Source organism: Musa acuminata, chromosome BXJ2-4 (genome assembly GCF_036884655.1).
Source record: "Musa acuminata AAA Group cultivar baxijiao chromosome BXJ2-4, Cavendish_Baxijiao_AAA, whole genome shotgun sequence".
In the NCBI taxonomy this organism is placed as follows: domain Eukaryota; kingdom Viridiplantae; phylum Streptophyta; class Magnoliopsida; order Zingiberales; family Musaceae; genus Musa; species Musa acuminata.
The window spans coordinates 42228245-42239824 of NC_088341.1; the positions used below are offsets into that span (position 1 = coordinate 42228245).

General features: G+C 43.5%; 1 protein-coding gene across 5 annotated transcripts; it reads right to left on the bottom strand.

The window, feature by feature from the left end:
• Positions 1-4382: 4382 nt before the first annotated feature.
• LOC103982791 (trihelix transcription factor GTL1-like) lies at positions 4383-9663 on the bottom strand. Of its 5 annotated transcripts, none has more exons than XR_010486403.1 (4): positions 8764-9661; positions 6330-7953; positions 5570-6258; positions 4383-4831 (listed from the first exon to the last, which is right to left on the bottom strand). XR_010486403.1 is itself a non-coding variant. In XM_009399820.3 (3 exons), exons 1-3 carry the CDS (start codon positions 9159-9161, stop codon positions 5995-5997), a joined length of 2268 nt encoding a protein of 755 aa, XP_009398095.2. In that variant the 5' UTR covers positions 9162-9663; the 3' UTR covers positions 5540-5994. The 5 variants fall into 5 exon arrangements, 3 of the variants coding, with proteins under 3 accessions (XP_009398095.2, XP_009398094.2, XP_064962238.1); XR_010486402.1 differs by having other exon boundaries at positions 4383-4883; XM_009399820.3 differs by lacking the exon at positions 4383-4831 and having other exon boundaries at positions 5540-6240; positions 8764-9663.
• Positions 9664-11580: the final 1917 nt, after the last annotated feature.

The following is an 11580-nucleotide window of genomic DNA, read 5'->3' on the forward strand; positions in this document are numbered from 1 at the left end:
CAACGGGGTTTAGCAAAACGTTTTCTCGCTGGATCAGCTAACAATATATCATGATCACACAATGCAAGTACGAATCACAAAGTCTTCGTGGGTGAGTTCCGACAGGCCAAGATGAAGTGCTTTGAAGCATCAAATCAAGTGCAATTGAAGGGATCTACAGATGGATGAGAAGATTATTACAATTTTTATATTAAGATTTATATTCAATAAACTAGAAAATATAATTATTATTATATCCTAAACACTTCCATATATTATAAAGGTAATATCGTGTCCTATATATTTTTTTATTTATTTATATTTTTAGAGTTCTATTTATCTCATTTGCTTTACTTTTTTCACAAATCAATAATTTTGAGGTTCATAACTATTTATAAGATATTCATCAAATAATTAATCTTGATATCGTTGATAAAAGTCATCAATGTTCATCTTTTATGCATTGTGCAATTTTTCAGTTTTTCTAGCTTTAGCAATTCAATAGATATCCTTTTCTCCATTCTTATTCATCATAAAAATTATATATATATATATATATATATATATATAATCCAAATTATTCTTGTCAATTCCTAAAACATAAATTTTCTGTAATAATTATTTTTGAATTTTCTTAAATGTACACTCCTAATAGTCTTTTTTTTTCCTACGCTCTTAATCTTAGATGATTATAGTTTCATATTGGCTAATCTCATTGTTTATACATCTGAATTTAAAAATGTCTTGTCTCATCATAATTTATATTCTATTTTTTTTCATGCAATTTAATTCAATATTCTTCTTTAATGTACAATTTAACTCAAAATTTCAACATCTTTCAGTTAATCATATATATGATTTCTTTTGCCTTCTATTTAGGCATTGATTGGATGCATCCTGTTGACATGATATCGCAGTCAAGCTTGTGATTGGGACAAGGCTCAAATGGTTAAGCTCTTGTGATCATAACATGGTAATGCTTGTAGTCAGCCTCAGATGATGATCCCAAGTAGGTTCACTTTGGATTTCATCTGATGTGCTGATGACTTCTGAAGTATCACAATTACATGAGCCACTGCTGCAGCAGCACTAGGCTTCCCCAGGGAGAGTATACTTCAGTGGCCATGGAAGTCATGCTACCCCAAGATTGTAATCCTTCATTGCCACATGGGAGAATACCTGGTTTTGCTATCACTGTTGTGGTTTCTTCTTCTGCTATACTGTAGTTTCAGTGAGGGAAAGCTTGACAAGCTTTCTGCAAGGATAGCATCCTCATGAGAAAAAAAACCATTTTCATCTTCTTTCTACTTCTCCCAGAATTTATATTTTGATCCAACAACATGTGGTAACTTGTCAATCAATGAGAAAGTTACTGGCTTTAACAGGAGAGAATTATATTCCTTTTTGTATCAGCATAAACAAAGCCTTCTATGACTTCTACATCTGTATCCATATGAGCAATACAGTGATATTGCATACTCACCTTCATGTTATCTCATCACTTGCAAGGATTTCCAATTCAAGGCCAATTTCTTTGATTGTTTGTCACACCAGGAGACCTGACATACAAAGTTTGGATCTTTGCATTATATTGCTACTCAAATGATCATATCACATGCATGTAGCATGCTGTTGTGAAATATCATCAGCTTGGTTTGTTTGGACAGACTGAAATTTCATCAGCTTCCAAGTGCAGAACCACCTGAGGAAAAGGTCATTTAAGATGATGTCCACGGACCTTCCTATGAAGTAACTTATAGGTTGCTCACTGAGGCCTTCACCCATCCATCAACTTTCCACTTGGAATGTCTTGAGTGGAGACTTTAACATTGAATATCATAAAAGGTCACAATGAATTGGAGAGTTACTTGTGATAACGACACTCATAATGTGTTCCTCTCGCTTGTAAAAAGCAAATAAATTTTGCACTCAGACAATTGTTTTGTTTGGATAAACATGTCTCCAAGGCTCCAAAGCTTCTCACTGCTGCCATTGGACTGCATAAATATGAACAACATAACATGCCTTTTCTTTTCATGCTGCTTAGGATCATGCAATTCCCTCCTCCAGCACAGTGCTTGAAAAGCAAGTCATGGTTTGTTTCATCAAACAAATATCATCATCTCTGCAAGGCAAGCCATGCACCTGTTTACTTCTTTTGCTTGTGGCAGAAGCTGTATGTTCTGATCATACTGAAGGAGAGGAATACACTGCAGGTTCTTCATCTGGAGGAGATTGGGATCAAGGAATAAGAAGTAAAGATCAAGAAAAGATGTTCTGATCATACTGAAGGAGAGGAATACACTGCAGTTCTTCATCTGGAGGAGATTGGGATCAAGGAATAAGCAGCAAAGATCAAGAAAAGATGAATTGTGGAGGGCCCAAGAGTGTGTCAATTGGTGGGTGAAGAGAGTGAAGCCATGTGCAAAGAATGCAAGTGGGAAACATAGGGTAAATCGACCAACATGGAGCATTATCCTCCATGGTCTCCAACATATAGCTTTCAATCTATCTGTCAGGATTCCTCTGGCACAAGAAAACAACGCAAATGACCTCCCCAACTTTAGCTTGGCTTTCCTGCAAACCTCCAACTCTTTCACCGATAGATCAATCTAAACACAGTGCCAAAATTCATGTCTAGGTGGGACATAAATATAGATATTTTATGAATCTGAGTATGCGAACATACAGTCTATATTCTCCTTGTATTTTGGATGGAAAAGACTCACTAGCATAAAAGACTTTGATCCACGATGTGAATGCTGAGAGTTCAAATCAGCATCGCCATGTGAAAGCTGGAACGCATCACATAGCACAGCTTGTTGAATAGTCACTATATTACACAAAGCTCTTTGCCATGACTTTTGTCCGTCTTCATCTGCAGCTTTGCAGTCAAAATCAAAGATTGGAAACCATTGGACTTCCTCAAACCATGGTAAAGTGTTGAGGAGTCTCTCTCTGATACTGCCTTCGTTACGATCAACGTTGGCATACAGCTAAACAACGACTTCCACCTAACCATAACTCTAATCATTAGATGCTCACAACAACACACCGCAATTGCGTGCACGCAAGTTTAGCATTTTCCGAGGGAAAACGAAGCGTATACGCGTATCATTTCTTAATGGTTTCATTGGAGGAAGAATTAAGTTAATACAAGTGAAAATAATGCATGCATTCATTAGGAATTAAGTCAAATTTGAAACACCAAACTATCATTTTGTGGATTAATCTTATAATTCATAATTCTCGATGCAGATGCATCGTATTTGTATTCAGAAATGATCATCAACCTCATACAACCAAGCATTCTCTAGAACATATCATGTCAACAAATTAGATAATCCTTGCAAGTCTTTAAAATGATTTTCTTTTTGCATCTTTTTTGTGATAGTAGATAAGATTTCTTCAACTATACAAGGAAATCTCTTTATTCTGTTGAGCGAAATCTCTTTATTCTGTTGCTTCTCCATCTCCGGCGGTAAAAGAAAAGGCTTTCTACTATCCGTCGTCTCTAGTGCTGCGCTCACTAGCACTACCTCACCTTTCCTCCTCTGTTGTAGCCTTCTTTTCTATTGTAGCATCGTTATAGCTTCCTCCTCTGTTGCAGCTTCCTCCTTTGCTTTATTTCTATTGCAGCTTTCTCCTTTGCTGCACCTCTGCTGTAGCTTCCTCCTCTGCTATAGCATCGTTGCAACTTCCTCCTCTTCTGTTACAGTATTGCTATAGCTTTGTTCATTGCTGTAGCTTTCTCCTTTGCTGTAGCTATCGCCGTCGCAGCCGCAACAACAGCAGTAGCGATCTGCTCTTGCTCTACTCACGAAGCCTCTGGTTCGTAAACTATTTGTTTTGCATCAATCCAAGATTGGTGATCCAAGATTGGTATCCTTGACAGGAGAACCATCTTGCGGGGGCATGATAGTAGTCTCTCTATTCTGTTGAGGGAAATTCTCTATTTTGTTGAGGAAAATCCTCTCTTCTAATCTCTATAAATTGAACGGACATGTTAATGTATTCAAGCTAAAGCTTCTTATCTTCAATAAAGCTTCTTCAATAATTATTCTTATTTTTTATTATTTTCTTTATTTTGAACTAGAAGATCTCATAAAATTACATCGACAGTGATACTTAGAAAGATTCCTCGAATGCTAAAGTTAATTAAAAGTTCAAAATGAATCCAATGTGAGGAGTTGACCATATATATTTTTGGGTCGCATGTTTATGTATCGATAGTAAATATTAGGTTATATGGACTAATTATGATTTGATTATATATGGTATGTTTAAATTTCGATCTATTATCAAGTTTAATCATATAAAAAAAAAGCCTTTGTATATTGCTATGGCGGTACCATAACTTCGATCATACAAATGCTACTAGAAATTAGGGATCGGAACCACAATGAAATATTAATTCATGGCGAGTCGCATACGATGTTATTTACCTCACGGCATGATAAGAATATATACATCATCGTACAAAAGTCAAAGAAGAGAGGCGCGCGCAGATCCAACGGTCACGTGAGTGACGTAGCGCAAGATGCAGGATTGATGCGTAGATAACCTCCACTGGAGTTGGCGTACGTTGTGCAGTGATAGATCATCGATCGCATGGTGCGGTATAACGCTCCCTCTCTCTCTCTCTCTCTCACTCTCTCTCACTCTCTCTCAAACACATACTGACAGCAGCAGAAGCACGCCTCGTGAAGTGTGAAGTCCGCGCACATGCAGCCGGCCCGCCCTTCCCACAGTTTGTCCCCCGCTCCTTTTTCTTCTCGTATTAGTCCCCAGTCATTGCTGCAAATGCCTCCTCCTCCTGCGAGCTTAAATCTTTGCCGACAAACTCTCTAGTCTGCTTTGATGAGAGAAGGGGGCATTTTAGGAATCCAAAGCACTGCATGTCACTGACAAAACTTGTTGTGTCGGCAACCTTTTGTTAAGCAGAGATCTGAAAGAAAGCAATAAAAGAACAAAAGGGAACATTTCATAAAGAAAAGGTACAGAGGAAAAGAGGAAGAAAGCGGGGTTGGGCATCTCAACGCCATCAGCGGCTGCCTGCAACCTTCACGTTCCCTCATAATACCGTCTTAGCTTCCCTTTACACTCGGCACTTGTAGCTAACCATCACACATACCGACCACTTCTTTCATCTTTTCTTAAAGCCAGCAAGAGGCTTTCCGTCATGCATCATTTTCTTCTGTGGATACCTTGCAGAATTCTCACTGCAGTCCACTAAAGTCCTTGACAGAGTTCAATGTGACAGGGAGAAACGGTAGTAGTGCACAGTAAGAAGATGGGAGTAAATGGTGACGGAAGCAGCAAGAGTGAACATTAATGATGACAAGAAAAATAGGAAATGTACGTACAGATTAAAACTTCAAATGTAAGCCAACTTTAGAGACCTTCACAGTAATCCAGTAATGAGAAAGAGAAGTAAAAGAAGGAGAATCCTCGCACCAAATTGCAGTGCCTATGATTTGATCTCACCTCTTTCTTTCTCTTTTTCCTTGTTTGTGTGAGGGTCCTTCTGAATTTAAGTGGTAATCATGAAGAAGAGAGATTGAGGTGTCGAGACAGTGAGGATTTTTACCATATATTCCTTTGATTTTGCTGGACTTGTCGTTTCACCAATTCAATGTACATGCCACAACAACCAAAAAAAAATCTCCTCTCTCTCTCTCTCTCTCTCTCTCTTCCGATGCTGACGGCTTCGTGCTTATTGCCTCCTATGGTAGATGTGTGCCGCCGCCGCTGGCCCTGAGAGGATGCTTATTCCACAAACAAATCAATAAATAGCAACGGATGGACTGCAGCGATGAGTGTGTATCATTCATCAATCAACTCTCTTTGATGTCGAACCATGTAACACCTATAAGCTACACTAAAGAAGTGATGTGTAGGAAGATGGTGGAAATGCATGCATGGAGAGAAGCAAAAGAAGGGGGAGGACAGGAACACGAATGGATACACCGGGAGAAAGATAATTGGGGAGATGGAGATTTTGGGGTACCAGATCTATTGAACTATGGCCAAGAAAGAACCCGGGGAAGCTGCAGCTGACCCATTCCCTCCGCTGCCTCCTGCATTATTCACATTCTGCTTCTGGAACTGTATCGTGTATTGCATTTTCCTGTCTTCCTCGTCGTCGTCATCGTTGTCATCGTTGTCGTCGTTTTGGTCCATGTTATCGCTGTCAGCTTCATCCAACTTAGCGTAGTCATCATCCATGGCAGCTTGCTGCTGTCGTTGCCCCATTAGCTCCTTCACGAAATTTTCTGACTTCAATGCAACATCAATTCATCACACTATGCATAGATCTTCAGAGGAGGTAGAAGTGGGGAAGTGCTTACCTTGTTTAATCCTTCGCCAAAGAATCTCGAGGGAAGTCCCCCGTTGCTAGTTGGTACTTGTATACCGAGGGAAACCTCGCCGCCCTCAGAATTCCCACCATTTTGATTGTTGGAGCTTCCGTCCTTCCCATTTTTGCTTCCAGCTTGTTCTTGTGGTGGCGGAGGTGCTTGTTCTTGTGGCATGATTGTTACTGCGTCACTCTTCTGTTGATTGGGAGGTGGATTGGCTTCTTGGACTTGCTGCCGTTGAATTCCCACGATGTTGCCGCTGCCACTGCTGGTTCCCCCGCTGCTGAGGAGTTTCTTGCGGTAGATGGCTTCCAATTGGTGGAAGTAAGGGCAAGTCTTGGAATCCTCCGGCCGTTTCTTGTTGCTTTCCTTCACCTTCTTGAAGTATTTGTTGATGTTCTCCCATTTCTCCTTGCACCTCTTTGCGCTCCGGTTATAGCCGAGCCGCTGCATTCCAGCTGAGATCTCTTCCCACAGTGTCCCCTTCGGCCCGGCCTCCTGGTACTTCGACTCGAGACCGCTCCGGAGGTTGATCAATGCATGCACCTCCGCCCTTGGCCACCGCGAGGATGACGGCATGGGCTCGAGGCTCCCACTTCCGACAACCTCCTGCGGCTCCAAAGTGGGATCGATCTCTGACGCCGACGAAGACTTGTGCCGGACGACCTCGCTGCTCTTGTGGTGTTGCTTACACTCGTTCTGGTTCTGGGGTGACTGTTCTGGTGCGCGTGGTGTCTGCTGCTGCTGCTGCTGTCTCGGAGGCTGTGATCGTTCATGAGGATGTTGAGACGGCTGCTGTGGCGAAAGTGGAGCAATGGAGATAGGGGTGGCAGGCATCGGTGGTACGGGGACGGCCTGCCCACTTATCTTCTGAAGGTACGAGATTATGGCGGTGTCTCGGGAGGCAGCCATGACGCGCTCCTGGGCTAAGAGCTCCTGCTCACGATTGAGCCGCTCCATCTCCTGCCTCCGCCAGGCCTCGTCTCGGATCGTCCTGTCCTGATCTCTCTTCTCGATGGCCTCTAAGAACCGCTGCTGCATAGCATCCTGCCGTTCCATCACCTGGTTCATCAACCGATCGAAGAAGGCCATCATCTTCCGGCTTGGTCCTGACCCCCCGCCGTGTTTCCGCTTCCTCCCTTCCTGATTCTCATCGGCATCTCCGGTTTCCTCGGCATCGGAGTCCGAAGACGACGAAGAAGAGGAAGAATTCCACGAAAACGTTATCCCAGCGACAGCAGAGCTCGTGAGTCCTTGCAGGCCCCCGGGTAGCGCCAGATCGGGGACGACCACCCTAGTGGGCGTCGCCATGGTTGGTGGGGCCGTCGCAGAGATAGGCTGGGGTCTGCTGACGGGTGGTCCCGCCATGCCGGCGCTGAAGGCAGATGAGGCGGCAACGAGGGGGGGAGCAGGGGCGGGGTTGGCGGTTGAGGTGGTGGCGCCGCCGTCGCTGCTGCCACTGTAGAGAGCTTCCAGCTGGCTGAAGAAGCGGTAGCTCTTGCCGTCCTGGCGACCTGCCCGGCCTTCCTTGGTGCGCTTGTAGTACTTGTGCACGTTCTCGAACTTCTCCTTGCACTTCTTGGCGCTCCGTTTGTACCCCAACTCCCCCAGTTTTCTATCAACAAGGTAACAACAATTATAAGAAATAGCCGAAGCAGACGAGGATACAAGAAGGGAACCGAGAAGGAAACAACAACATTAATGAAAAGGCAAGTGAGAGCAAGAAAAACGAGATCGCCATGATTGCACTATAACTCAAGCACCGCATCTAATCATCTGATAATACAACAATTATTGGCTCAATAAATGAAAAGACTATAGCTGATGAAAAGGGAGAAAACAAGAAGCTAAAACCCCAAAATAATAATAATAATAGTAAATAGGAGTCGAAGGGAGGAAGGAGGGACTGCATGCTTTTTGCATCTGGGAATCTGAAACCACGGTCTCCATCGGAAATATGGATTGGTTGGGATTGATGCAGCGGATCTGAATCTGCTGACATCCCACTCAGAGATGATATAATTTAGTAAAAGAGAAGATGCCGTACTCGTGAAGGAGGGAAAGGGAAAGAGAAAGGTGAGGTCAGGTGAGGGGAGGGGAGGGGAGGGGAGGGGAGGGATCCGTGGAGGTTGAAGCGAAGAGAAGAAGACTTGTTTCTTTCCCAAAACGGGAGCTCCAGCTGCTGCGGCCACCATTGCAGCAGTAGACTCCGTGGTACGAACCCGACGGCAGATCGTTGCTTTTCGTAACTCATTCAGATGCTGCTGCGGGCGAAGTCCAATCCTGAAAGACTATTAAGGAAAGCTCCTCTCATGTGATATCTCGGTTGTAGTATCAGAGATCCGTGAATTATGTGAAGAGAAGACTCCACATTCTGGTGGTGCTGGCAGATGAAAGCAATGGGAATTGTGATGGTTTGGAGTACCTGCAGACCTCCTCCCAGAGAGAGCCCTTGAAGGTGGCGTCCCGGAAGGCGGCGTCCATCTCGGAGCGGATCTTAAGCAGGGCGAGCGTCTCCTGCCGTGGCCACCGGTTTCCGGTCGCGCCTCCGCCCCTCTCGGCATCCTCGCCCCCAGCAAGAGACTGGTCCTCCGGGCAGTTCCCGGCCACCGCGGGTGCTAGTTCGTCGAAATCCACGGTGGGCGGCCGCGCCGGTGTCCGGCTGCTGATGGGCGACGCCGCCTCGGTCATCGGCGACTGCTGGAGGGGGTCAGGACCGGGAATTCCCAGTAAGTGCGCCCCGGAGCCGACAGCGGAGGGGGAGAATGGGGCCATTTCGGAATGCGGCACCACGAATTGGGACCCTGCTTTCTGCTGTTGCATGTCCCTGAAAATATTTTCTCTTCTCTCCACCTTCTTCAACACTTCAAGATCTACTGAATTGTTGTGCTCTCTTCTCTATATTACCACAGCTAGCTTCTGTTTTGAGGGTTAAGCCGACTCCCTCCTTCCTCTCTCACCTCCGCGGGGAGGAGAAAGAGAGGAGGGAGTTAGATTGACGCAGTTGGAGAGTTGGAAAAGGAATCGGTACATGGGGGGGGGGAGCGAAAAAGTTGTGAGCATGGACAACTGGAAAGAGAGAAAGATTAAGAGAGAGAAACAAGGCCAGTCTGGTGAGAAAAGTATTTCTTTCCTGTAAAAGAACACACTAATTCAGCTCACCATGGGTGAAGATGAGAAGGTTGTAGAAGCCGAGTGGGAGAGAGAGAGAGAGAGAGAGAGATAGAGGGATCCAAGTAGAGAAAAGAGGGAAGAGATGAATCGATTCAGTTAAAGGGAGAGAGAGAGCCAGAGAAGATGGTACAGATGCTGATGATGATGCTATGAGGAGAGATGCTGCGCTGTCAGGGGTGTTGGCTTTGTGCGTAATATTAGATACATAGGTCTGTCTGTGACTCTGTGAAAGAAGAGATCCAGAGAGAGAGAGAGAGAGAGAGAGAGAGATTACTGTAGAACCGTAGAATAAAGACAAGGAATACTGCGATGAAAGATCAGTAAACTTGCACCGAAGAATACCGCCGTATATGGAAGGAAAAAAAATCAAAGCATAAAACGCATGCAAGTTTCCCACAAGTAAACACCACCCTCAAAAGACCATTTCAAAGATCGGTTCCTTCAGCTTGTTGCATACTCCTCCAGATAACAGTTTGAGACGGAAGGAGACTCAGCTTCCATTTCTCTCAGAGTTGCATACCAATAAATACGTACATAAATACAAATCCGTCGTTTGTTGGGCAGTGGCAGAGAGAGAGAGAGAAAGAGAGAGAGAGCAACAAGTGTAGTGTGCGTGGGCTTCCTCTTCCTCTGGACAAGGGTTAGAACGTGCGTGGCGATCATTGCGGATGCCGCGGAGAACAAACTCCCATCCCCAAACCTCCAAAGAAACCTACACCACGCCATGTTACGTCTCTCTTAGCCTACTAACAATTCCATTAGTTCTTTCACAGATTGACAGAGAGAAGGACGCCAGATAAACCCTATTACTGTCATTACACAGTCGTTAAGGTTTTAGGATGTTGATGGCGGTATCAAAAAACTTGTCATGAAATCAGAGCGAGATGTGGGTTTGGATTATATCATAGAGGAAGGAAAAAGAGAGGCGCACTCAAACAATAATTAGAGCCCCACGATTTAATTTAGCTACAATATTAACATCTTATTTATTTTTGAGATAACTAAAAGGAAAATTTACTGTAAATTGCGGAAGTTCTTATCATGCTGATATGACTGAAATACCCCCAGCTTTTGACGGCAATGCCACCGAACAGTGCCATCACCCGACGGTCATTTTCGTCAAAAAAAGGTTTGAAGCGATGTGATTTGACGGCTCGGAATTGCCCACCCTCTTTGGACGATCGTACGAGGCTTCCGACTAGGTCCTTGCCGTCGGATCTCGATCGGACGGCTAACGTAGGACGACTTCGACCCCTTTCGCCCTTGCCAAGGATGGGAGCGGGACCGTCACGACCTCCTTCGCGATCAGGTGATAAATTCCATCACGTGGCCACCGCTGTCTCCAGCTTTACTATCGCAATAAGGTCAATTTGGGTGGGTCTTTTTTTTTGTTTTCTTTGGACCACAATTAATCCATTTGAATTCTGCTCTCTCTCTCTCTCTCTCTCTCTCTCTCTCTCTCTCTATATATATATATATATATATATATATATATATATATATGGGATTAATCATGATCGAACTGTTCATGTTGGAGGATGATGACCGAACCATGTCAATTTGAACTGGAGTCTTCCACCAACATGCATTCCAGATGCAATGTGTAATTAGATAGGATCCGCATCATGATCATCCATATTATTGTATATATATATATATATATATATAGTTCATTGCAATAAAATAAAAGTAGTACAAAATTGAATGATGAATGGAAGTGAGGGTTCAAAACTTATAAATCTGATCAATCTCAAGATGAGAAAAATCATATAATAAATATGTTTTTTATAATGAAATCACAAGTCATGTGATGTTGAAAATAGTCACGCCCATTTCCATTCAATAATCACGTGAAGAACATTGTGTATCAAGTCATATTTCATGACTTGGTCCAAGTTATATTCAATCAAAAAGGAAAACACACAAGTGAAATATAATAGAGAAAAAAAAGATTTTTGAGGATATTTTTATGGGAAGCTTTGGGTTATGAATCATCCACTCATCCACCAATGTGATTGTGAAATGGAGACAAGAAGTATCCATTCACATTATCCTTATCTTGAGGTCC

What these genes read in the sequence shown, in the direction of transcription:
- LOC103982791 (XM_009399819.3), bottom strand. Translation starts at nt 9,161, where the DNA reads ATGCAACAGCAGAAAGCAGGGTCCCAATTCGTGGTGCCGCATTCCGAA. An exon ending in CTCTGGGAGGAGGTCTGCAG is followed by an intron (nt 7,954 to 8,763) that starts GTACTCCAAACC and finishes CCTTGTTGATAG; the next exon opens with AAAACTGGGGGAGTTGGGGT. An exon ending in TTGGCGAAGGATTAAACAAG is followed by an intron (nt 6,259 to 6,329) that starts GTAAGCACTTCC and finishes GTTGCATTGAAG; the next exon opens with TCAGAAAATTTCGTGAAGGA.